Here is a 23,231-nt window from a genome sequence, read left to right on the forward strand (position 1 = left end):
AGAGCCCAGAGTCCAGGGGCCTCAGCTTCTGCTCTCTGCCCCCGGCCCCAAGACGGCCATCACCCTGAACCCTAGGTTTGGGGGGCCTGGATGGTCAGCTGGATGCCCTCCCTTTTTCCCAGGGTGCTGTTGCTGTGTGCATCTGAGGGCTCCTTGGGCGGTTAAAGGCCCTCTGCTGGCTCAGCTGGGTTTGCTAGGGAAGCAGCCAGAGCTTAAGAAGAAAGCAAGTGACGGTGGAGAAGCCAATGCAAAAGTTCAAGATGGTGGAACAGCTGGCACCACTTTTTATAAAGTTATAACCTGACGGTCAAGTCAAGGATTTCAGAGAGGAACAGAGATGGCAAAGAGAGTGCGCTCTCTGTGCCAGCCTCAGAGTGGGGGGAGTCCGGGTGGTACAGCCCAGTGTGTAGGGGGGACACGATCATTGACCCGCATGTCTGCGGGTGGAAGAGGCTATGGGGCGCATAAGCCCAGTACTCGCCATCTCTGGGTAAGGTCCTTCAGACAGAGATTTCATTTTGTACTTTCACAATTGCATTGAAAAAGAATCGGACAGTGTATCCAAATTGCTTTAAAAATTCTAAGCGAGATGAAAACATAGGGTAAAGCCAGAAAAAGGCAATGTCCTCCGTGGCTTTGAAACAGCTTGAATGCGGAACAGAAAAGGGAGCAGACACCTGAGAAGAATTGGAGTTCTCGGCCCCTCCCTGCCACCAGCAGGTGCGTGACTTTGAGTAAGTTCCGGGGCTTGTTCAGGAGGAAACATGAATGCATGAGGGGTCAGGGTTGTTCCCTCAGCTGTCCCTCCAGGACCACACAGTCAGCCCTGTGAGCCTTATCGCACTGTACCGCGAATAGGGCTGCTCATGAGCACCCCAAGAAGCAGAGCAGTGGGTCTCTTTGGATAAAACAAGGGCGATAAGAACAGCCATCCTTTGTTGGTGCCCCGTAGGCCAGGCATAGCCTAACGCTTCACTGTCTCCTCACAAGATACCCATAGCAATCCTGAGAGGCAGCTTCATTACCCCCATCTTGCAGATAAGAAAACTGAGGTTTAGGAGAGGTCGCTTGGCTAACAAGTGGAGGAGCCAGGACTTTAAACCAGGCCTTTCCTACTCAAGAAGCCACCATACCAACCACACCAAAGCGCATTCACGCTTTGTTCGTGAGCTGCCAGCTAAGCAGTAGGAGTTGGGAACACCAAGAAGGAGTCAGTCACTGACCTGAAAGGGCTCACAGGCTACACTGAGCATCTGGTTTTCAACAGCCTTTCCATGACGCTGAGTAGTGTTGCTCAGAATTGAAAAGCAGCCCCTCCCCAAACCAGCCACAGGCCCTCCTGGCTCTGCAGAGCTCTAAGCTAGCCTTCACCTGCACTCTCAGGTGCACGTGTGCGATTGTTGGACACGGGAACTGGCTTGTTGTTTGCTGGGTGCTGAGACTCCTGCTGCACTGCCAGCTGACCCACACACCTTCCCTGGCCAATCCCACACCTCCTCTGGGGGCTGGGAGGGGGCCAATGCCAGAGGGAGAGGAAGAGGCCTGGGTCTCCTGAACAGCAGCCCCTGAGCAGCCCCTGTCCAGGAAGAAGGAGAGCAGACTACACCCATCTGCCCGATTATGAAAGCAACTAAGGAAACCATGCCCCGGGGACAACTATAATGGGGGTTAGTGACCACTGGCGACGTCTCCTGCATCCAGAGCTTCCAGTGCTCCAGGGAGAGATCTGAAACACCCTCCCGGTGTCAGCGTGCTGTCATCTGGAAGCTCCTGGGCCTGGCCGAATGGGAACTGATAAATCTGGCAACACTTCCTTTGCATTTCATGTCCTGACTTCAAGGCTGCCAGGCCCTTCATGTTCTTGGGAGAATTGCAATGAAACAGTTCCAAATGGCCCTTGAATAAAACCCTATTTACTTGGGCTGAGGATGGGCTGACACATACGATTCAGAGCCAAGGGCTCAGCTCCCTGGGTGAGGGAGAAGCCTCGGCCAGGCTGGCTCCCAGGCACCAGGGGCTGCTGCCTACCCTTTGACAGCTGCTCCAGCTCCCAGCGCAGGCGGGCAGACTCCTCCAAACTCTGCCCCTGTGCCACCTCAAGGGCCATGTTCTCTTCCCGCAGCTCCTCAAGGCGTTTCTTCTCTGTGTCCCAGGCCTAGTGCAGAAAGGGGGAGGGGGGTGAGGATGCGGCCTGGGACACGCTCTGGACAGCCCCCAGCCCCCGTGCATCTGCCCTCATTCCCCCAGGATGAAGGGCCTCCATGCCCTGCTCACTTCAAAAACACAGCCACACAGAAATGACCCCAACACACAGCCCAGCTGTGAGACTTACAACCACTAGAAGGTATGTTGACCCAGTGACCTAGGGGATGAAGACACCCTAGGTCTCTGAGCGGTGTCTGAACAAAGTGACGTACAGCACAGGGCTTTAAATCAAGTGCTATGATGGTGGCAGCTCTGTGGCCCCTTAGCAGGCCTAATGCCTTGGAAAGGCCATAGGGACTCACACAGCACAGTTCAACCCACACCATAAACGCCAGCAGAGACCCTTTTTGCAACAGATGCCCACATTCATCCATCCTCACGGGAAAGCAACACAGTATCAGGCCCTCTCTGTGTTGGGAGCCTTAAGTGGTGCCCACTCAAGCCACTGAGCTTAGCAAGCGACGCTCCGCTGTCAGCGGGTCACTGTGTAGGCAGCAGCCCCAACCCAATAGCTGAACATCAGAGAAGGGCACAACATGAACCTGAAACTGCCCCTCTCTGTGTTACACGTGGCGACAACAGCCTGTCCTACCAACTGTAGGTGGCGCAGCTTTGATTTCAGCTGAACGTTCTCCTCCTCAAGCTCGTACAGCTTATGGAACCGGGACCGAGCAACATTCAGCTGCTCCTGGACAAGGCCCTTGGTGTCCATTGAAGTGTAATTGTCTTCATTCAGCTCCTGGTCAGCAAGAACACACACGAGAGCCATCAGGTTAAGGCCCTGGTCATGACGACAGCTCTTCCAGGCACCTGGACCCAAACCAACAACCTAGGGATGACTCTGCTGCCGCGGGAAGTTCTGTCTCCGCTTTTGAGCCCCTGCCCTTGTCCACGAGGCCAGGCCAGATGGAAAATCCCCGAAGCAAGACACCATTTAAATTCAGGAGGGAACTCTGTGAGAGCGTCTGACACGTACAGCCTCGGGTGGTTGGACGAGTGCACCTGCTGACAGGTGTGGGACTTGGCTGAGCCCCACTCCTTAACAAGGAAGGGGTGGGGCTGAGAGTCAGTCCTGGGGTTCAGGGCTGAGTCTAGGCCTCTCAATGCAACAGTTCACTCCACTGATCTGGGACTAAAACAAAATTCAGATGAGCTTTTGTTCAATATGCAGTTTCTATTTGATCATTTCACACACCTACTCTCAGCAGTTTCCTGGAAATGAGGGGTCTGTAAGACACAACAAACAAGTACTATGGGCCTCTGTGTGTCAGGCACATGCTGAGTGTGGAACGCAATGGCTGGGCCCTCATAGGTCCACTGCACTTACTCCTGACCCAGTGCCCAGCACACACAGGGGAGCCGTTCAGCTCATTCCCCTCATCCCTGCTCCCGCCCCCCGGAGCCCTCCCATCACAACTCAGTGTCTTAGGGGGCTGAGTCTCCCCTGAATGCCCTCAGAGTTTGCGAGCACCCATACATGGGGACGTGTCTGTTTTTCTCAGGGAGCAGTTTTCCAAGGCTTGCCCCACTCATGGGTTCTAACATCTGGGCATGGGCCAGTAGCTCCTGCTTATCCCTCACGTGTTCATTTCCGCGCACAGGCCAGGACCCCGGGTTCTCGGTAGAGGGGAAACGGTGCACCTACCGCCAGTGGACACGGTTCTGGTCAAAGCCTGGCAGCGGGAAGGGTGTGGTCACTGACTCTGGCTTCTCCTGGCTGCCCCCTCTCTGCCTGACCCCGGCCCTGCACTCGGTGCTCTCTGCACATTCACTCTTCACAGCAGCCCCCAGAGGGAGGCAGGGACAGTCCCTTCCTACACATGAAAAGGCTGACTTGGGTCAATTAAGGAATGAGCCCCAAGTCACAAAGCCAGCCAGGGGTGAAGCTGGGCTTGAACTCTGGCTGGAGAGCTCCAGACCTGTCTCTCCACTGCCCTCAGCAGCCTGCACCCCATCCTTAAGGAGCCCGTGCGGGTAAGGAGCGCCGACCACTATCAGCGATGTGAGCCAGAGCACATGGAGTGGCTTCAAGCAGGAAGAAGGCCCAACTCTCGCTCTCTGGCCACTGCCCCCAGCATTCTCATCTAGTGTTCCAGCCGGTCTACCCACCAGTCCTCGCCAGTATCACCATCCTCTCAGGCCCTGAGCTCCCTTAGCACAGCCTGCGCCTTCATCCTTACAACCAATTCCTACACAGCCTTCAAAACCCAGCCAGAAGAGCCCCCTCTGAGAAGGACTTCAACTCCACTCTGTCCCACCCACTGAGTCAGATGCTGGGGCACCCAGAGTGCCTACTATGAGGCAACCCAGAGCTGGCCTGTCCCCCACCCCAAGGCTAGTTCTGCAGGGCAGGACTATGCACTTCTGTTCCCATGGGGCTCCCAGAAGTGTTCAAAGACACTTGTCAGCGGAATCACGCCATGAGGGGGAATCAGAGGTGCCATGTGAGTTGAGCCCTGAAGGACCTGGGGACAGGCTGGGATGGGCAAGTGTCCAGAAGCAGAGTACAGCGTGACCTATATGATTTATAGCTACTATTCCCATGTGCCCCAGGTATTAGGCAGCAGAAACATCTAAACCTGCATTGCACAGCCCACCACCGTAGAAGTGAGAGACCAGAAGGCAAGAAGCTGTGCCCAAGTTCTACAGTGGCAAAGGCTGGGCCTGGAGCAGGCAGAGAGTGTGAGACCACCAGACCCGAGGCCGATCTTAAACCCAGCTCCTACCTGCCTTGCCACCACCCGCCCTGCCCCTCCCTGCATGACCGGATCTGTGGACAGAACTCCCCAGGATAAGCTCACTAGAAACGTGTTGCTATCGATGCCACACGGTGCCAGGGCACGAGGGGCTCAGAGGCACCGGGACCACCACTCCTGTGCTGGACGGGACAAGGCTTGCCCCACTCCCAGCAAGTGGAGCGAGAGCTGGGACTGCGCCTGCCAAGCCTCCGCCTCTCAGAGCAAGCCCTGCCCAGGAAGCTAAGTGCCATCCCTCTCGGAGGCGCAGAGACAGGCCCAGCTGGCCCTGACCTGCTCAGGACGCTCATGGCACCCGCATGGCTGCCCTCCGGTGTGGGGAGTTTCAACCAAGGACAAAGCAAGGGACCAGAGGCACCTTCCAGGCACTGTCTCTCTCTGCCTCTGTCCTCGACCTGGGCCCTGGCAGCACAGGTAGGATGAGTGTTTGAAGTGGGAAGTCAAGGACCACTTGGTGCACCCCCACTTCCCACTGTGCCTAGGGCCGCCCAGGTCTCTCTCCTCGGGTTGTGGCTTTAACCCTTATGTAAACAAGACTAGGAGCCACACAGACGCTGCCAGAAGTGTAAAAACAAAACAAGGACATTTGTGCTCCATATAATTCTTCCCAAAATTAACCTTGTCCCCACCCTGAACGCCTTTCCTCCCAGGAGTTTGACCGCTCGCTATGACGTATGCTGACCACCATGGGGGCGGCAGCACGGAACATTGTGGGCATTGCCCATGCGCTGCGACCGCTCGCTGGCTACCTGAGAGCGGGGTGACAGGGACGGAGGTGTGTTAAGAATGCGGGGTGTCCACCCAACTGGTTCTCACTCCCCCTGCTACCATCCCAAGGGACGCCAGGGCTCGTGCGTCCTGGGGACAGTCGTGCATGGCCACCCTCTCCCTTTTATGTGTCTCTCAGTGGTGACACTGGACGGGCTCTCTGGGAGGGCATCCAGGCCATGTGTGGCTCCCCCTGTACCCATAGGAGGGCCCCCCGCCTGATGGGTGTCCCCATGACAGTCGTGCTTGGCTCTCTGCTCCGCTGCCCATCACACCCGACACTGTCACCGTTCTGAAAGAGAAAACCTCTGATTTTCCCCCTCACGTCCCCCCACCCCCAACCTTCTCCCCAGGCTGCAGTCTTTTCATGCCGAGAGATGGGTTTTTACGTGACTTGTGGGGTCACTTCCAAGTGCCTTGTGCGTGCCAGCCCCAGGCATGCGGTCGGACAGGACCCTGCCCCTGCCCTCAGGGGCTCGAGCTGCACCCAGGAAACCTGGCCCAGCAGGGCTGAAGGAGGCCTGCGCACAGCCTGCAGGGCTGTTGGAACCACTGCCATGTAAGCCTGCGGATGCGAGCACTGTGCTCGCTGCTCCCTGAGCCCCGGCGCACGGGCCTCGGAGAACAGTGTGACTCATCCTCTATGTGGCCTGGCCTCCACGGACCACGCTGTTTCTCTTGTAATTCTTGTACTAATGCCAAGTTTAAGGCATTACTAGTTTCACAGCAAAATTATTAATCGACTACAGGCCCGGTGCATGAAATTCCTGCTGGGTGCGATCCTAGGCCTGGCTGGCGATCAAAGTGCGAGCACCTGGCATGGAAGGGCAGGACATAGCTGAGCCCCCAGCCCCTGCGTGACACCCCCGCCCCCGCACCTGAGTCACGATGCCTGAGTCCCCACGTGAGATGCGGTGAGCACGGCCGGACACGGCTGGCCTGGAGCAGCGTGGGCCTCTGGGCTGCCCAGTGGCACCACCCGAAAGCTGGGGTTTGCGGGTTCTCTCCTGGCCGGCCTCGCAGACCGGCAACTGCGCTAACCCATGGGGAGCCTGACCAGCCCCTGGGGTCCTGGTGGCTGCTGCGGCCCGACTCACCTGAAAGAGGCCTTGTGGGTATGGGGCGGGCTCCTGGTGAGCGCCCAGCACCTGAGCACAGGGGCTTCCCTGGCACTCGAGCCCTGGTGTCCCGGGGGAGGATAGCAGGGGGAGTGAGAACAAGTTGGGTGGACACCCCACATTCTTAACACACCTCCATCCCTGTCATCCCCGCTCCCAGGTGGCCAGCGAGAGGTCGCAGCGCATGGGCAATGCCCACAATGTTCCGTGCTGCCGCCCCCATGGTGGTCAGCATACGTCATAGAGAGCGGTCAAACTCCTGCTCTCCCTGTTGAACTCCTGGTCCAATGATTGCCCAAGGGGACAATAGGCTTTTATTATATAGGATATTAAAAAGGTTGCTGCTGTTATCCAGAGGCACGCACCTTGAGAACATAGAAAAGGGGTTCCCATGTGAAACCCTGCAAAAGCCCAGAAGCTCCCGGGTGCAGGGAGCCAGTCTTGCTTTGTGCTAGATCCCCTGCTCCTGGCGCTGGGCTTGGCGCCACACAGGCCTTTAGTCACTGTGTCTTCATGACTGAGTGAGGCTGCTTGGACAGGTCTGGAAAAGACCCGAGACAGAGACTGAGCCCTAAAACCCACCCCCATCCACGGGGCAGAGTGTCGGCTGAGATGTGGGGGCTGCCTTAGGTCCCCCGTGTGCAGGAGGCTGCGGAGGCGGCAGCCTGGGGAAGCTTGCACATGACCTTCCACAGCCCTCCCACCTGTGGCATTTCCAGTGAGTGAGGGTGCCCGTGCCCCACACCTGTCCGTGCTGCAGATGGATGCCCTTCATCACCAGCAGGGCCAGGGGACCATTTCCAGGACTAAGCCGAGAGCTGGCCTCCCACCCCACCCCTGCCTGGGCCAGGCTGCTTTGGCACAGCACCCAGGGCGCCTTCTCCCCAGGGGGTAGAGCAGGGAGCCACCAACATTCCTGGGGGAACAGCCACGCCCTGATTAGGCCAGAGGAAGCAACAAGCCTGGAAGAGAGGGTCCCGAACCTGCTGCTCACGTAAGGCAGTCGGGAGTGTGCTCAGAGCTTCAGTGACCCGGCCCGAGTCTTGGTCTCCATACCCCCTCAGCCCTGACACCCATAACCTCAGGATCCCAGTAGCCATAACACAAAGAGCTTAATATGGGACTTGCCCAAATATCAGGAATTTAACTCTTTCATTGTATAAACCTCACAGACTAGTACAGTTATCTCTGTTTTATAGATGAGGAAACAGTTCTGGCAAGATTTACCCACAGAAACTACAAGGAGTCTTAAAAAAAAAAAAAAAAAAGATTAGTGACTAGAAAGTCATCACTCTGGCATGGAGGAGAAGGAAAAGCCCTAAAAGAATGAGGGCCCCTCAACCACATTCCCAACCCTGCTCCTTCCACTGACACCGGGAGCACAGGGGTCGCGCAGACGGGCTGCTGTGCAGGGAGAGGGCCAGCTGGGGAGCCATGGCAGGCCCTCTTCCCTCTCCCAGGACACAAATGCCCGAGGGCCGCCTGCCCCGGCTGGGCTCACCTTCATGCGGGCTGCCTGCCTGAGGCCCATCGCCTCCCTCTCCAGCCTCTCCACGCGGCTCGCTTTCTCCCTCAGGGAGTCCAGCTCAGACAGGGCGGCACGAGCAGACTGGGCGCTGGCCGCCAGCTCCATGTTCTGGGAGGTGGGCAAAGGCAGGGGACCTGGCTCAGGGCACCCTCGGGGCTGGGGAAGGCCCAAGTCCCTGCAGCCCCAGCAGAAGGCAGGGGCGGCCAGGCTGGTCCATGTGCAGGCCCCTGAGTGGGGGCCCCACATGCTGTCACTGAAGCATGTCCCCCCACAGCAGCTCCCAGGACAACTGGCTCTCAGGCAGTGCTGCTTTGAGCGGGAAGGAGCGAGGCTCCAGGTCACATTCCTGGACCTGGGGCCACGGTGACTGGGGCACCCTAGCCCCCCAGCCACCCCCGCAGGACAGGCCTCCCGCTCACTTCGCGCTGGGCCTCCTGCAGCTCCAGCAGCAGCTGGTCCACCTCATGCCTGGTGTCCGCCAGCTGCTCCGTCTTCTCCTCCCTGGGGGCGATGGGAGGACGTGGTGAGGGTTTCCTCAGAAGGACCTGGAAAACCCACCACCTGGGAGACCCCAGCCGGGAAGGAGAGGGACCTGGCTTCTGGGCATGAGGAGGGCGTCTGCACGCGGGGCTGCAAAAATGCTCCTGACTCCAAGGTGAGCTTTAAGTTTTCAATGCCTGCTCTCAGAACAACCACAGACCTGAGCTTTCCTCTGAGGGTGCGGGACAGGGAAGGTGTCCCCGGAGCCACTGTGCCCTCCACAGCCAGGCAGGCAGCGAGGCCCACTGGAGGGGAGGTGAAGCTGGGCAGCTCCCGAGATACCGGGCATGGTGCCATCACCTGCATCAGGAAAGGGGGAGCAGGCCCACCAGACGGGACAGGAGAGACACATCCTCCCTCCAGCCAAGAGCACCCACACTGGGCCCGAGGGTGAGCAGCAGGCTGCTGCTCTGTGTCTGCCATGTCTGGACTGGCAGGAGCCCTAAAGGCCCAGCAGAACCCTGCTGTGCAGGCCCTGGGAAGGGAAGACAGGGAGCGGGCTACCCAGGGCCCAACAGGGACCCAGCTCAAAGCAGAGCTCAGTCACTCCCGGCACCTGTGAGAGCGCCCCCGTTTGCTGCCCCGCGTGGCACTGAACCACATGTGCTAGCAGGTGTGGTGACACAGGGCACAAGGGCAGAAAGAATGGGGTCACTAGGGGACTCACAGCTCCTGCCTGACGGCGCGCAGCCTGGCCTTGGTGTCCGCCAGCTCCACGGCCAGGTGCTGCGTGTCCTCGCTGGGGCGGCTGCTGGTGTCCCGCTCCAGGTTCAGGGTCACGATCAGCTACAGAGGGCAGATAGAGGGATCTCACCGGCTTGCTCCTGTGCCTGGCACAGTGCCCGCACTACAACTTGCTGAAGGATGACCAAAAGACGGAAGTAAAAGAGAAGATGCCATGCCAGGAGGGAGGCAGGAGAAAGGTGGGGGAGTTATTAAAACGCGAGGATACATTTACTGGGACAGCAGGGCCCAGTGAACGGAGCAGGACCCCCAAGCTGCTCAACTTCTGTCCTCACGCAGGTGTCTGGGAAGGGACTGAGCCCTGCAGGGAAAGTGCCCTCGCCCTGCCCCCAAGGAAAATGGACCAGGAGGACAGGCAGTGTGCCCGCTTGAGAGGAAGTTAGGATGAGGAGCCAGGCCCATAACTAGGGGCCCAGGCCCAAACCCCTCCCCACCTGTCCCCCAGCTGCTGGGCCACCAGCAAACACACCTCCCTGCAACTGTCTCGCTCATCCACGAGCCTCCTGAGGTGAAACGCCATGTTCCTCGAGAGGGACTGCAGCTCCTCCAGGGCCATGTCTGGGACCTGCAACTTCTGCAGGTCAAACAGGCTCTCCTGGTCGTGGGTCACCTGGGGGCACACAGGGGCACGGTGCTGCGGAGGCCGGGCAGGGAGCAGCTGTGGGGTCCCAGAGAGCACCCACCTCACAAGGACACGCCCCCTGGGACCTAGGCCACCTCTCCCACTGCTGACCCACTTCACTGACATTATGAACCCTCAGCCACTACGTGTCTGTGGGGGGCGGGCAGGTGCCTCAGCAAGCACAGCCACACTCTGCAGACGAGCTCTTTATTCACACACCACTGCTGCTGTCACACTAGTTCAAGGAGGACACTGACTTCACACCAGACAGCAATTCTCACAGTGTGGGAGCTCCCTAACTGTCCCCGGGGATTTCAGTCGCGCACCATCCATGTATCACACAAAGAAGGTGAGCCTTGGGAGGGGAGGGTGAGGAGGGATAGCATCTTATTTCTTAAAATAGAATCTAATGCGAAGATGGCAACACATTAGAACGTTTCTGTCAGAATGCTGGGTCCATGACAATCTTATGTTACTTTTTGAGGAAACATTTCATAACCCAAAACACTTTTCAGGTGAGCCTGTATCTCCTCCCCACAGGCCACACCGGCCCACCTGGTTTCCCCTTTTCGCCAGGTGTGAGCGCAGGCCCCAGCCTCATCCTCGCTGGGCAGCCTCTTCTCCAATTGCCAACATCACCTTCTTCAACCCAGGGACAGGCCCTTGACGGGGAATCAAACCTGCAACCCTTTGGTCTGCAGTCCAACACTCTAACCACTGAGCCAAACCATCTAGGGCCTGACCTCACCTTCTCAACCTGAGCCCCCAGACCAGCCCGAGGAGGCAGAAGGTCTGTTTCCAGTCCGTGTCTTCTCAGTGTGGGAAGGTGAGTGTTAGTGCACTCAGGCCTCAAGAGGGGAAACAAATGGCAATCCACTGAGTGAGGTGCACCAACAAAGGTCTTACATTTCCCAGAGGGGAAAATGGAGGGGGAGAGCACCTCAAAAACCCTGCTTGGCTGGTTTCACTCAGTGGTTAGCCACCATCCTGGAGAACGAAGGGTCTCGGGCTAAATTCCCAGTTAAGAGCACATACCTCAGTTAGTGGTTTGATCCCGGTGCCATGCGGGAGGCAACCAGTCAATGTGGCTCCCTCACCTCAATGTCTTTCTCTCTCCCCACTCCCACTCCCCTCCTCCTGCTTCCTTTCCATTCTTTCTAAAAAGCAATGAAAAAATATTCTTGGGTGAGGATTAAAAAAACCCCAAAAAAACACAAAACCCACAACAAGAAAATGGGGCCTTTCAGGATCAATTGATATCCACTTCCTCACCTTTCCCACCTCACAAAGGAAACGTTGGGATTCAGCGGGTCTCAGAGAATTCGGAGAAATCTCAGCCCGTGGTACGCGGCACCAGAAAGGCAGGGATGTGGGGCTCCGAGGTTGGGCTCTAGGCCTGCTCCCCCCACCCAGTGCTTGGGAAAGGCCTCTGATGTCTGGAGGGGATCCTGGGACGCAACCCAGCCGCACAGCAGTCACATGAGCAGCTTTTTAAAAAATGTTATATTTTATTTCTTTAAAATATGTTTTTATTGATTCCAGAGAGGAAGGGAGAAGGTGAGAAATGGAAAACTTGATGAGAGAGAAACACTGATTGGCTGCCTCCTACACTCCCTACTGGGGATCAAGCCAACAACCCAGCATGTGCCCTGATCAGGAATCGAACCGTGACCTCTTAATTCATGGGTGCACACTCAACCACTGAACCACACTGGCTGGGCCACAGGGGCAGCTTTAATTGAAGGCTTGTGTTGCTCCTCTGACTCGGTGGGTGTTTTGTGGGGCCCGGCACCCAATAATTCTGAAGCCCCGTCCCCAGGGCCAGCCCTGAATGTGATAATCACTCAGGCTGCCTTGCATCCTCCCCGCTTGTTATTTTAAATATTCTGCTGTCTGAGCAGGGAAGACAGTGAGTAGCAAAGACCTAGTCCGCGGATACATTCATGTTCAAAACACAAGGACACACAAGGAAAATTAAAAGGCAGAATGGCCCTAGCCAGTTTCCTTTAGTGGATAGAGCGTCAGCCTGGGGAATGAAGGGTCCCAGGCTCAATTCCGGTTAAGGGCATGTACCTAGTCCTCCCTGGCCAGGCCCTAGTCAGGAAGCGCACAGGAGGCAACCAATCCACTTGTTTCTCTCACATTGATTTTTCTCTTAGTCTTTCCTCTCTTCTTCTCTCTCTAAAAATCAATGGGAAAATATCCTTGGGTGAGGATTTAACAAAAGCAGAATGGTCCTCGGGCTACCAGGTGGCCGCTCACTGTCACAAATGGCTGAGCCTACTTAGGACAAAGCTGACTTCTCCTGACTGCGACCAGTGGCTTCCCTCTCCTACTCCAGTGCTGACTCAGCACCCACCACCCATGGTGCCTGGGGCTGGGTGCCCATCAGCCCAGCCTGTCCCTGGTGCCGGCTTAGGGCACTGTGTTCAGCGGCCCCTGCCAGCCCCACACCTGCTCCTAGGTGCTCCTGCTCATGTCTTTTTCATGCCTTTATCTCATCTGTCCAAGCAGACTGAAGGCTGAGCCACATCTCCAAAGACACCTAATCATACAAGGCTTCTTCTAGAGGCAGGGGGAAGGATGTCAGGGAAATACACTTTCAGGTCGGTGGCTGCCCCACAGGCCAGGTTTCCAGGGAAACCACTTCTCTGATGTGACCACCTCTACCAAGGTCCATGGCAGAGGGGCTGCCCTCAGTGCAGAGTCCTCCCACCCCCACCCCAGGGCCGAGTCTATAGCGACAGCCTTTCTAGGACTCGGCAGCCTGTGTCTCTGCCACGTCCCTGACAGTAACGGAGACCCTTTCCCCGGGAAGATCAGCCATGGGAAGCAGAGCCACATGGGCCAGAACACATTTTCAGGGCAAATCAAACTCTGAGCCCAAACCCCTTGACAGTACTTAAAACCAGTCTGGCTCCATAGTAGGCAAGAACAGGAGGCAAATGGAGACTTGATTGAGATGTTTTAAAAATTTTTTTACATTTTTACCCCCATTTTATTTTAGCTTGCTGATGACTACCTTTCCAAAAAGGTTCAATACGTCTGGTGTGTGAAACCTCAAATTAGGAAAACTACTAATGGGTGATGTAGTCTTTAAACTTTCCCTTGGTGGTGAGAGCCTGCCTCCTGGTTGCCACCGGAGTGGGGGTCCACGGCTAAGCCCCACAAAGCCAGCCACACACCTACCTCCGGGATATGGGCCAGGATCCTGATCTGAGTCTCAATGTCCAGCTGTTGGATTTTGTCAAGAAACTCCCCTTTCCTGTCACACTGCGGAGGTAATGCATGTTAATAAAAGCATTCTGCAAGTGAGGCAACCTGGGCCCAGCACAGCCACAGAAATAGTTTCCAAATGAACTGCCCACCAGTCCCTGGCTCTCTCCTTTATAACCCAGAATCTTTCCTCCCTACTGTCCCTTAGACTGAGTTTTCTCGAGAAGTTGCTCTGACCACCCACTGAGGAATCACCAGGGGTACCTGTTTTCAAAAAGCCCATCAGGATGAAAACGCTAGGGGTGAAGCACAGAAATCTGCACGTTAAACAAGCTCCAGTGACTCTTAAACCAGATAAGGTCAAGAGCACCAGGGGTGACAACCTTCATCGTCAAAGGGCCGGATGGTAGGAACATCTCAGACTCTGCGGGCCATTTAGTCTCAGCTCTGCCATTGTGCTGTGCAAGCAGCCAGAGATAATACATGAAGAATCAAGTGCGGCCCTGTGCCCATGGAAGTTTTTTCCAAAATCAGGGGGTGAGTCAGATGGGGCCCCCAGGCTGCATGGAGTTTCTGATCTTTGGTGTACGTGTCCCTATACTGGGGACAATTTGCTAAGGACACCCTGGGCTGAGGAATCCCCACTTGCTTCTTGCCAAAGGTGCCCTGGGACTAGAATCGGCTGCTACCTAATGAGTGGTCCCTTCTCTCAGGAAGCCGGGACGTGTCATGTTGGACTGAAGGCAGCTTCCCTCCTACCTCAGTCACTATGGGGAGTTTATCCCCACAAACCCACACACAAGATGGCAAGGGCAGGCCCCCTCCACCCTTGCCCAAGCCCTACCTGGACAGCACAGCCCAGCACCAGCACCAGCATCTTCTTCATTTCCTCCATACTCTTTGCTAAATCAAAAGAGCAACATATTTAAGTAGACTCATCTCCTCATAAAATCTCACCAGTGACACACCACCACTCTGCTGTTGGGGGGAAAATCAGATAAGCTAAAAAAAATCATTTCTCTACCCAGTGATTTCGACTTGGGTGTACCCCGCCATCTGTTTTCTACATAAGGGCTTGTGTATTATTTAAGCCAAATGAGAATTCTGTACATAAATATTTGTGATCCTTTCCCACTGAAATATGTTATCAATATCTTCCCCTGATAATCCACGAAATTCAACATCAGCATCTCTTTAGTGTGTGTGGGAAGCAAGCCCAATGGCAGAGAGGCGTCTCCGCAGGAAGTGCTGAGTGGGCACTGAGATGAGGTGCACACAACTCAACCTGATCATCATGCAGCATTGCAAACAGACAAGCCCCAGACGTACCCCCAGCTTCACACTGCCCACATCCTGCACGTCTGTCCCGTCGCTGTGGGGAAGCACGGGACTTGGTGGGAATGTCTGTAAGGAGGATACTTTGAAAGGTCGGGGGCCTCTGGGGGGACCTTGCCGAAGGCGGCAGCCCCTACCTTGACTTTTCCAAACAAGTCTGATCCCCGGGGTGTTTTGCTAGAATCTCTATGTTTAGTCTTTAAAGACCCGACCTCGTAGAAGCACATACTTTCTCAAGGATGCTTACCTTGCTAATTGCATCTAGAGGTTAATTTTAGTTCCAGCTGTTAGGACAATAAAAGCCAAAGGAGGCAGGCGAACAGGGTACTTGGTGGCAATAGCCAAGTAGTGCCTTAGCCTCACTTTCACAGAAGCGCGTATGAGAGTCATCATTCATCCGCTCAGGGTCTGCCTGCAGCCCCGGCACGCCCCCTCCTCCTCCTGTTTCTCAGTGTCAGTGTTTGGCTGGAGGCTTCCAAAGAAAACCCCAGACAACATACAGACGTCACTTTTGATGCTCTCATACTTACTTTGCACAAAGGCTACAAATTTACTCGAACAACTTCCTTCCAGAGGCTCAAGCTTTCAATGTTTTAATCCAAATGATGCTAAACAACATCTTAGTGGTTAGGTTCTTTGGTTTTTAGAAGAAAGAAAAGCAATTGATTTTTTAAAACTATTTTTAGAGGGAAGGGAGAGAAAGACAAACTCGATCTGAGAGAGACAGACTGGCTGCCTCTTGCATGCCTCCTGCTGCGCACACCCTCCTTCCCCTACTTGAGATAGCGCCTGAAACTCGGGCATGCGCCCTAACGAGGAATCAAAACAGCAACATTTTCAGATGATGTCCAACCAACTGACCCACACAGGCCAGGGCTTAGAGCAGGGGTGGGGAATGTCCGGCCCGAGGGCCATATAAGGCCCCCAAATCCTTTGGCCTGGCCTTCCCAAAGCATTAGGAGTGAGTTAATCAAATGTCTGACCAAATATAGCAGCTAAATTTTAAGTTGATAATTTTGTATGGCCCACAAATGATATCATACATATCCAAATGGCCCTTGGCAGAAAAAAGGTTGCCCACCCTTGGCTGCTGGTTTGTAAAGCAGATTCTTATTTACCTCTTTAGGGAAAATTCATCCTTGAAGCTCTTTATACTGCCAAATTGCCAGGCAGAAAGGCCTTTACAATTTTACTCTCTCACAACCAACATATAAAAAGCCCAATTTCCCCAGACCCAGACCAACACTATCATACTGCTCTTCTCAGCTCTACCACTCAGACAGGACACACACAAAATCACACTTCATCACTTTGCACTGTGTCCTTGATTATGCATCTCCATGTGCTTACGAGTGCCAGCCACCTAGATCAACAGCGTCAGAATTCTGGGCTGTAGACCTGGCTGGTTACCAGAAGCAGTATGACCCCACCAAGCTGTACCCTGTCCCCCAGCCTTAGTTCCCATCTCTGAAATGGAGACAGCTGTCCTGGGTGATGTGCAGAGTGGTTTTGGGGTAAAAAAAAGTTCTCTAGTTTTCCAGCTTTCTTATCATATCCTGTTCTACTTGGGGGAGAAGGTATGTCCCAGAAAAAGCATTGTTTTCTTGAAAGACTTACCCACACTCCCTTGCACTGTACTAAGTGGCCCAAGGTTCCAACAAGGACCCCTGGGATGAAGAAAACAAACTGGTATCCCAAGAATTAGTGCTGTGCTTTATTTCAGACCCAGGGCTGTAAGGTGTGCATGGAGTAATAGGTGACCTCGTCCTAATAGCTCTCAAATGAGAAATAGCTAAAAACAACCTTTCCTGCAATGAAGACACTGTGGTTGGGTCTCAGAACTGGGGGCTGGACATTCACTGACATAAACTGCACCCTCCTTGCCGTCTCCTAGCCTGAAGGTGGGAGGGAGGGGTGAGGGCTGGACCACAGGGTTCCCATGGACCATCCAGATCCCACTCTCAACAATATGCTCAACAAGGGTGGGTGCTGCACATCCATCTACTATGCGCAAAGATGTCCCTTTGCTAATAAGTGTAGAACTTCCTGAGTGTTTAAAACGGAATAATTTCAAAGACTTATGATTGTTATTTCACTTGAGGCATTTCATTTGGACTCAAGGGCTCCACCCTGACTCACTGCTCTATTCATGCTGAGCTGATGATCAGCCACATTTCATTTTTGATAAAAAAGAAAGGGAATGAGCATAGGAGTGTTAAAAGCCTCCAATCAGTCCCACTAAAACCTTACCATGGCCACAGTGCTCTCGCCCACCAGCCCATGTGCCCATGTGACCGTCCCCTCCCTCCCCCCCCCCCCCCCCCCCGCTACCCCGAATCAGTCTCCAGATGACAGGCAAGTGCCTCTAGTAAGCTCTTTGGTGGATATTACAGGCACAGACCCTCCCAGCCATCGCCAGCTCCTCTTCCTACAGCAATTCACCTCCCGCAGGCTTGTATATGGTGCTGTAGCCAGCAGACAGCTGACACCCAGCAAGAAAGTGTTTGGAGGGCATGGAGCAGCAGAAACAGAAGGCAGAGTTCATGCAAAAAATCTTGATGTTCACGGCAGAAGGTCTAAGTGTACCATACTTTAGAATAACTCCCAACAGCTCTGAGGGTCCATGTTCCCAGCCACCACAAGACTTGGAAATCTTGCCCTCTCGGGCCTCAGGGAGTCATGGCAGACATGCCAGGACTTCCTGGTGAGACCCACCATGGACTGAAAAGGGAATCACAGGGTCCCCATGGAAGAGAGATGCCAGTTCCTCCACAGATTCTTCTTTTCTTACCAAAAGGTCCCCACCCTGTGAAGGTGGCCCTGACTCTACATTTACTGAGGAGGACAGACCCCCAGAGAGGCCACATATGACTCGGCCCCTAAGGCCACCAAAGAAGGGGCCTTGGCTGCATGCCCAGAGGAACAAACCCATCCTTTAAAATCTCACCGGGATGATCACGTGTTTTCACTGTGCTGGCTCCAAGCTGGCAGCCAGAGCTCTGTGTCCAACAGCTGCCCAGAGCCACTGGCACTGGCCAAGCTGCCGAGGGGGTGAGGAGGGACGGCTTTCACTCACCAGACAGCGGGTCTTTGCCAATCATCAAAACATCCGGCAAGCTCATTACAATCAGCTGCTGGAGAACTTCCTACAGAAACAAAGATGAAAGATACCACTGAGAACAGGAAAGGAAAATAAAGAATGACCAACAACATGACAGCTTATCAAGTCACTAGGTGAGCGCAGCCACTGCACGGTAAGTGGGGACATGCTGTGTAAGAGGAAGGAATAGTTAGGATATAAATAAATGTGAAAAGCCAGAGCTACCTGTACTTCTGCCCTCATCATAAGCAAGTAAACATTACGTCTGCATATGAGCAGAGACCTTGGGAAGAAGAGCATACGTTACATGCCAGGACAGCAGCATCAGGTGTGCGTGTCTTTTTAAATTTTTTAAAATATGTTTTTATTGATTTCCCAGGGGGAGAGGGAGGGAGTGGAGAGAAATATCAATGATGAGAGAACCATCCATAGGCTGCCTTCTTCACACCCCCTTCTGGGGGATTGAGCCCCCAAACCCTGCATGTGCCCTGACTGGGAAGCCAACTGTGACCTCCTGGTTCATAGGTTGATGCTCAACCACTGAGACACAGCGGCTGGGCTGTGTCTTTTAAAAAGATGTCTTTATTTTTGTGGGATGATTTGCTGGTGCAGCTAAAGTAAAGAATGAAAATGAAGGAGATGCTGCGGGGTCTCTCTAGGATGATTCAGGATGCTGTGTCAACAGGTCTCTGGTGCAAGCTGTAAAGGTGGAGACTTCTCTCCTTTACAGCAGCACCCTCCCTGGGAGAGGGATAGATCACAGCTACACTGCACCCCTCAGAGAGGTGGCATGGGAATGGAGCTGCCTTCACAGGGAGGGTCTTTGAAAGCAGGCCCAGGCACCAGCCCCGGGTCTGGGGGTCTCGACCAGCCCACGTCAGAGTGTGCGGCTAACCCTGACCCACCACTGTGTTCCCCAGAGTGCCTCCAAAGCTCCAGGGCAGGTGGTCTTCCCTGTCCAGAAGGGCCTTGCTGTTTACGACTCAGAAGATAGAAATCCAATTTTTCAGAAGACAAGTAAGGGGGTAGGTTTCACAGGTATTCTTGGCCTTAGACAGTGGTCGCTAGAGAAATTCCTCACCAACAAAGCTCTACTTATCCCTTTTCAAACATGTTTCCAACGTTTTTCAGGAGTCGCTCTATTGCATAACTTGCTGAATGTCTGCATTCAGTGTCCTGCCAGCTCACGCAGGCCGGGAGTTACCAGTGCCGTCAAACATTTATGCACTGACTTTATCCTCCCTTCTTGTCATCTTTCTGTGGCTCCTGTCCACACCAGAACTTGGGGGGGAAGGGATGCTACCCCATGAGGTGTACCCACTCCCAACAAACCAGGCCCCTCTCCACTCAGTGTTGGAGAGTGTTTCTTCCTATCTGGGTTCCCATGTCACCGCATCAGAGGTGACTAACATTTTCTTAAATATGCCTATGTTCCTCCAACAATGTCAGATGTACATTTCCTTCTATTCTGACCTTGGAACTGAACTTTCCATTTTTCAAACTGAGCATGCACATTTCTAAAGATAATTCCAAAATTTAGTCATCGGCCCCATGCTCATGCAATACAACAGCCACACAGAGCTGACAGGTCTCAGAAAGAAGGCGGAGTAGGGAAAAGTGTGCAAGCAGTATATGGAAGTTTTATCTAAAGACATCCTACAAAGTAATGCTAGTGTGTGTGCATGTGTATATATACAGTGACACACACAGCCACACATACACACACATGCACACATACACACACACACGGCAAGAGTATAAAAATTTGAATTGGATACCCATCAAATTGGTGATAACAGTTATCTCCAGGGAGAAAGGGAAGGATAAATGGACTCAGTAGAGGCATCATGGAGACTTCTACCCGAAAAAAAATTCTTTCCTTTTATAAAAAAACTAGAGGCCCGGTGCACAAAATTCATGCACGGGGTGGGGGGGGAGTGTGTCCCTCAGCCCAGCCTGCACCCTCTCCAATCTGGGACCCCCCGAGGGATGTCCGACTGCCTGATTAGACCTGATCCAGGTAGGACTGGGCCTAAACGGGCAGTCGGATATTCCTCTCACAATCCAGGACTGCTGGTTCCCAACTGCTCGCCTGCCTGACTTCCTGATTGCAACTAACCACTTCTGCCTGCCAGCCTGATCAGCCCCTGAACACTCCCCTGCCAGCCTGTTTGCCCCTAAATACCCTCCCCTGCAGGCCTGGTCCCCCGCAACGGCTCTCCCCTGGAGGCCTGGGTCCCCCCCAGTTACCTTTCCCTGCAGGCCTGGTTGCCCCCAACTTCCCTCCTCTGCCGGCCTGGTCACCCCTAACTGCCCCCCCCCGTTTGCAGGCTTGATCGCCCCCAACTGCCCTCCCTTACAGGCCTCGTCCGTCCCAACTGCCCCCCCTGCAGGCGTGATCGCCCACAACTGCCCTCCCTTGCAGACCTGGTCCCTCCCAACTGCCCTCCCCTGCTGGCCATCTTGTGGTGGCCATCTTTTGTCTACATGGGGTCAGTCATCTTTGACCACATGGGGGCAAACATCTTGTGTGTTGGAGTGACGGTCAATTTGCATGTTATTCTTTTATTAGATAGGAGGATTAGATAGGATAGAGGCCTGGTGCACGGTTGGGGGCTGGCTGGTTTGCCCTGAAGGATGACCTGGAACAGGGTGGGGATTACCTTGGGGTGTGGGGCAGCTTGGTGAGGGGCCTGTGGTGGTTTGCAGGCTGGCCACACACCCCGGCGACCCAAGTGGAAGCCCTGGTATCTGGGATTTATTTATCTTCTATAATTGAAACTTTGTAGCTTTGAGCGGAGCCAAGTCTCCTGCTTGCTCCGTGGCCGCTGCCATTTTCATTGGGATTTATTTATCTTCTGTAATTGAAACTTCGTAGCCTTAAGCGGAGGCCAAGGCAGGCCAGGGCAGGCGGAAAGCTTGGCTTCCTCCATTGCCGGCGACACCCAAGCCTCCTGCTCTCTCCCTGGCCTCAGCCATCTTGGTTGGGTCAATTTGCATACTCGCTCCTGATTGGCTGGTGGGCGTGGCTTGTGGTGTAGCAGAGCTTCGGTCAATTTGCAGAGTACTCTTTTATTAGATAGGATATATTTTAATTGATTTCAGAGAGGAAGGCAGAGGAAGAGAGAGATAGAAACATCAACAATGAGAGAGAATCACTGAATGGCTGCCTCCTGCATGCACCCTACAAGGGCTTAAGCCCGCAACCCAGGCATGTGCCTTGCCTGGGAATCGAACAGTGACCTTCTGGTTCACAGGCTGACTCTCAACCATTGACCCACACCTGACAGGTAAAAAAATTATTTCTTTAAAAAAATCTGAAAGAAATATAAAAATATCACATCTATAATCTATAATAATAAAAGGGTAATATGCTAATTAGACCATACATCCTTCCGGACGAAGCTGGGGCTGGAGGGAAGCCGCCCGGGTCCCGGGTGCCAGAGGGAAGCCAGATGCTGGCAGCAGGCAGAAGGAAGGCCTACGCTTCCACGAATTGTTGTGCATCAGGCCTCTACTATGTTCATATTCATTCGAAAAAAGGATACTCAGGTGTTCATTATAAACACTGGTACTGTTTGATTTTTAATTTTTCAAAGCAATGGAGGTAAGAAGGGATTACAGAAGATCACGCAATCCCAGACTATTTCTTCTGCTGTTTCCTCGGAGACATAAAACAATATTGGGGTCTGCTGAGCCTTCTAACCAAGGTGAGAATTCAGAAGGAAGAAGTCAAGTTCAAGGAATCATAAACCACACTTCCTCGAGGTGCTCTTAACTGGAAATCTTGGTGGTCGCTGGCCATCATGGGATGTGGAATATCAGGCCCAGGCCCATCCTCTGCTTGACAGATGAGAACTCAGAGGCCCAGAGAAGGAACACACCTGAGGGGAGGAGCTCAGAGAACCTCAGCAAACCTCCCATTTCAGAGTCGGTCTTGCAGGTGGGTCCCTATATCTCTCTAAGGGTCCAGATGTCAGGATCGATGTCCCTACGTGGACTCAAAACAAACCATGTACATGTCCATCAACAGACACGGGATGTTTCCAGCCGCTGACCGAGGGCCTCCCACCTCCACACAGCCAGAGAAGCCTCAGCAGCTTCACATGACAACGAGGCCCTGACTGCCCAGACGAAGGGCCAGATCGCAGGCATCCAGGGCAGGGAACGGTGGTGGACACAATGCACAGCCCAAAGAATAAACACGCGTCCGCTATTGGTTGCACGGGGGATTCCCCCTGCACTGGCCTTATTTTCCTACTGACTCCATTATGGAGTGAACTTGTGTTTCGTGTAAGGACTCCAGGCTCTGATATAAAAAATGAACCACTGTGCCCCAAAATTTAGTTTAAAAAGACTCAGGAGAAAAAGAGCTTGTCTGTTGAGCAAGTACAGCAAGGGTAGTGTGGCACTGACGCAAAGCTGACCCGCAGGCAGCTGGAGGCAGCATGCGGCTCTGCTCCAGACTCAGCTTTTCTCCAGGCCTCTCTCCTCTTGGGGTGTCTGTCCTGCAGCTGGTGCCCCCCGACCCCCACCAGGCTTTCTTCTTCAAAAACAGAGACTTCATGAAGCCTTCTCCCAAGGCCCTTCCCAACTGTGGCTTCCTCGGCCCCTTCCTGTCAACTCCCTCACTGAGCCCTCTGGTCACCTGGGCATCACTGGGCCCCTCCTCACAGGGCTGCCAAGACCTCCTTCCTGCCCCAGGGCAGGTGAGACGTGTGTCCGCTATCTGTGATGCAGAGGAGTCACCGGGGAGAACGGAGCTCTCGGCCCCAGGAGAACTAGGGGAAGGTGCCCCTTCCATACATCACTCGGTGTACTCTGTAGCCCGGTGTTCCCGTGGAAGGGTGCGTCAGCATCCCCCACAGGCTTATTAAACAGGAGGCAGGTCCTCCACAGCAGGTCTTGGGGGCGCTGCTTAGAGACGCAGACCCAGATGGTTGCTGACAAGTTGCCAGGTACTGCGGCTGCTGCTAGGCTGGGCACCCCCTTTGAGAACCACCACTCCAGCCAACTGATTCCCAGTGAGACAGGAAGGACTTAAGACTCAACATCCGGGAACTTCTGAAAATATAGAATCCTGGCCCCAACCCCAGAGGCGACCAAGCAGCGGGCCAGGAGGAGGCCGGAGACCCTGGCTGAACACCGGCCCTCAGACTGAGCCTGGCTATGCTGCTCCTCACCCCGTCCTGTCCTCTGAAAAAGGTCAAGGAGAAAGTCTTCCCAGGTTTTCAGAGGCAAAACTTGAGCTTCTTAAATAGCTGGTGCTATTCAAGAGGGACCTCTGGTATTCTTAAGT

General features: G+C 54.2%; 1 protein-coding gene across 1 annotated transcript in view; it reads right to left on the reverse strand.

Annotated features, from left to right (window-relative positions):
• The window catches only part of LOC308256646 (uncharacterized protein), a gene marked incomplete at both ends in the record, with an annotated part of 46,343 nt that overhangs the window by 16,592 nt on the left and 6,520 nt on the right, over positions 1 to 23,231 (reverse strand). The window contains 9 exons of the mRNA XM_080684940.1: positions 2,029 to 2,155; positions 2,798 to 2,944; positions 8,349 to 8,483; positions 8,795 to 8,876; positions 9,583 to 9,701; positions 10,129 to 10,269; positions 13,471 to 13,554; positions 14,342 to 14,400; positions 17,909 to 17,978. Of these exons, the coding sequence (XP_080541066.1) occupies positions 2,029 to 2,155; positions 2,798 to 2,944; positions 8,349 to 8,483; positions 8,795 to 8,876; positions 9,583 to 9,701; positions 10,129 to 10,269; positions 13,471 to 13,554; positions 14,342 to 14,400; positions 17,909 to 17,978 (964 nt within the window). The remainder of the gene's footprint in view (positions 1 to 2,028; positions 2,156 to 2,797; positions 2,945 to 8,348; positions 8,484 to 8,794; positions 8,877 to 9,582; positions 9,702 to 10,128; positions 10,270 to 13,470; positions 13,555 to 14,341; positions 14,401 to 17,908; positions 17,979 to 23,231) is intronic.

Source organism: Plecotus auritus (genome assembly GCF_963455305.1).
Source record: "Plecotus auritus genome assembly, chromosome: 8".
Taxonomy (NCBI): domain Eukaryota; kingdom Metazoa; phylum Chordata; class Mammalia; order Chiroptera; family Vespertilionidae; genus Plecotus; species Plecotus auritus.